General features: G+C 38.6%; 1 gene segment (V, D, J or C); it reads right to left on the bottom strand.

Moving 5' to 3' along the window:
* Window positions 1-531: 531 nt before the first annotated feature.
* On the bottom strand, window positions 532-998 carry LOC118826717 (the record flags this gene model as incomplete). The annotated part of the segment is given in 2 exon segments: window positions 532-824; window positions 939-998. Coding segments are annotated over 2 exon segments (336 nt in total), but the record flags the coding sequence as incomplete, so codon positions are not given.
* Window positions 999-1,575: the final 577 nt, after the last annotated feature.

The following is a 1,575-nucleotide window of genomic DNA, read 5'->3' as shown; positions in this document are numbered from 1 at the left end:
TCAACACAAGTTCTCTCAAATGGATTTAAAAGTAGCCCATCAGCTGGAGGCTTTGTTACATTATCCAAGTTTACTGAACCTCCTGCCTGAAGTGTTTCACAGGAGAAAATGTGGCCAGTTGTTTTAGAACAGTGTGTCAATTTTGCATGGCAATGGCCACTCTATTGGTCAAGTGTGTTTGCTCCAGCACCCTAAGCCAGCTATAAGAGCTAAAATAAAGCCCTATAATAATGTTTAATAGATACATAGAGATTAAGATCATTATTAGATGCTAACAAACTCTCTGGAGCCTTAGCATAAGTTCTTTGTTAATAAGTGGAGATTGACACTGTAAAAGTCATGACAGTCACTATAGATATATTCTTTTCAGGCTTTAAAAGCAGATTAACATCACAACCAGTTTGACTTGGTGTCATCAAGGGTGTTAAATTTGAAAATAGCTCCCCCTCCTGTGAAAAGCAGGGCTCTGCCTCAGTCATATGAAATGTTTTTGTACAGTGTAGCTGGGTTTCCTGTCACTGTGGGCTCCAAAGCACAGTAGTAGAGTGCAGAGTCTGATACTGCAGCAGGGAAGATCTCCAGATCCACTGTATTACTCTCTTTTTGAAGTTTGATGGACAATCTTGGGTCAAGCTTTTCAGCCTTATTGACAAGATTATTGGACACAAAAATCAGCAGTAGAAACTCTGGTCTTGATCCAAGCTTCTGCTGATACCAGTGGAGTCTGTAAGGTGATCCATCATATGTGCAGGACAGTGTGGTTCTGCTGCCTTCACTGGAAAAGATGGTGGTTTCATTTGGTCTGATAGGGTCAACACTTTCACCTACAAAGTCATGACAACAGTATTACAATATTTACATTATTTTAGTTTTATATTGATTTAACACTTTGAAATAGTATGTTATACTATTCATTAGCATACAAGTATAGGACTTACCCAAACTGGAAACAACCATGAAAACAGAGAAGAAGAGCAGCATGATTGTTCTGAGTGAGAGTTCAGATCTCCAGCATTATCCAGCAGTGTTGTCTGATGTTCTTGTGTTACCACTTCCAGCTCCACCCACTCGTAGTTCACAAACTACATTCTCACTCATCTGATCTCATTTTATCTGATAAGGCAATGTTTTGCTTTAAAAACTGTTATGGTGTTACATGTGTGTCTGAATTAACATATGCATACTTAGAGATTATTAGTATACCTGTCTTGAACATTTATTGACCATTTTATCAGGTGCATATTCAGTAAACGTGCACAAATAACAGTGCAACACCCACTACCATGGTGGTATCATGCTGAGAATGGATCACTAGCCAAATAATATGTGGTCATGGGTGGTCCTACAGCAGTCCTTTTCCAATGATGGGCGGGATAAAGCGGTGCTAATAAATTTCACAGCAAAAAGATCAGTAACAGCAGCCAGAGGAGTGTTAAGGTGATTTTTTTCACAAATGAGAATTAACAATCTATAAGTCATCACACACAGCTTCAGGAATAAAGGGGAAAATGATGTGAAATGCCCCCCCTTAAGACTGTAAAGCTAACTATATATGTGCTATTTGTGATAATAATT

This window comes from Colossoma macropomum, unplaced genomic scaffold, assembly GCF_904425465.1.
Source record: "Colossoma macropomum unplaced genomic scaffold, Colossoma_macropomum, whole genome shotgun sequence".
Lineage (NCBI taxonomy): Eukaryota > Metazoa > Chordata > Actinopteri > Characiformes > Serrasalmidae > Colossoma > Colossoma macropomum.
The sequence above is the reverse complement of the archived record's forward strand: the minus strand, read 5'-3'. Positions and strand labels throughout refer to the sequence as shown.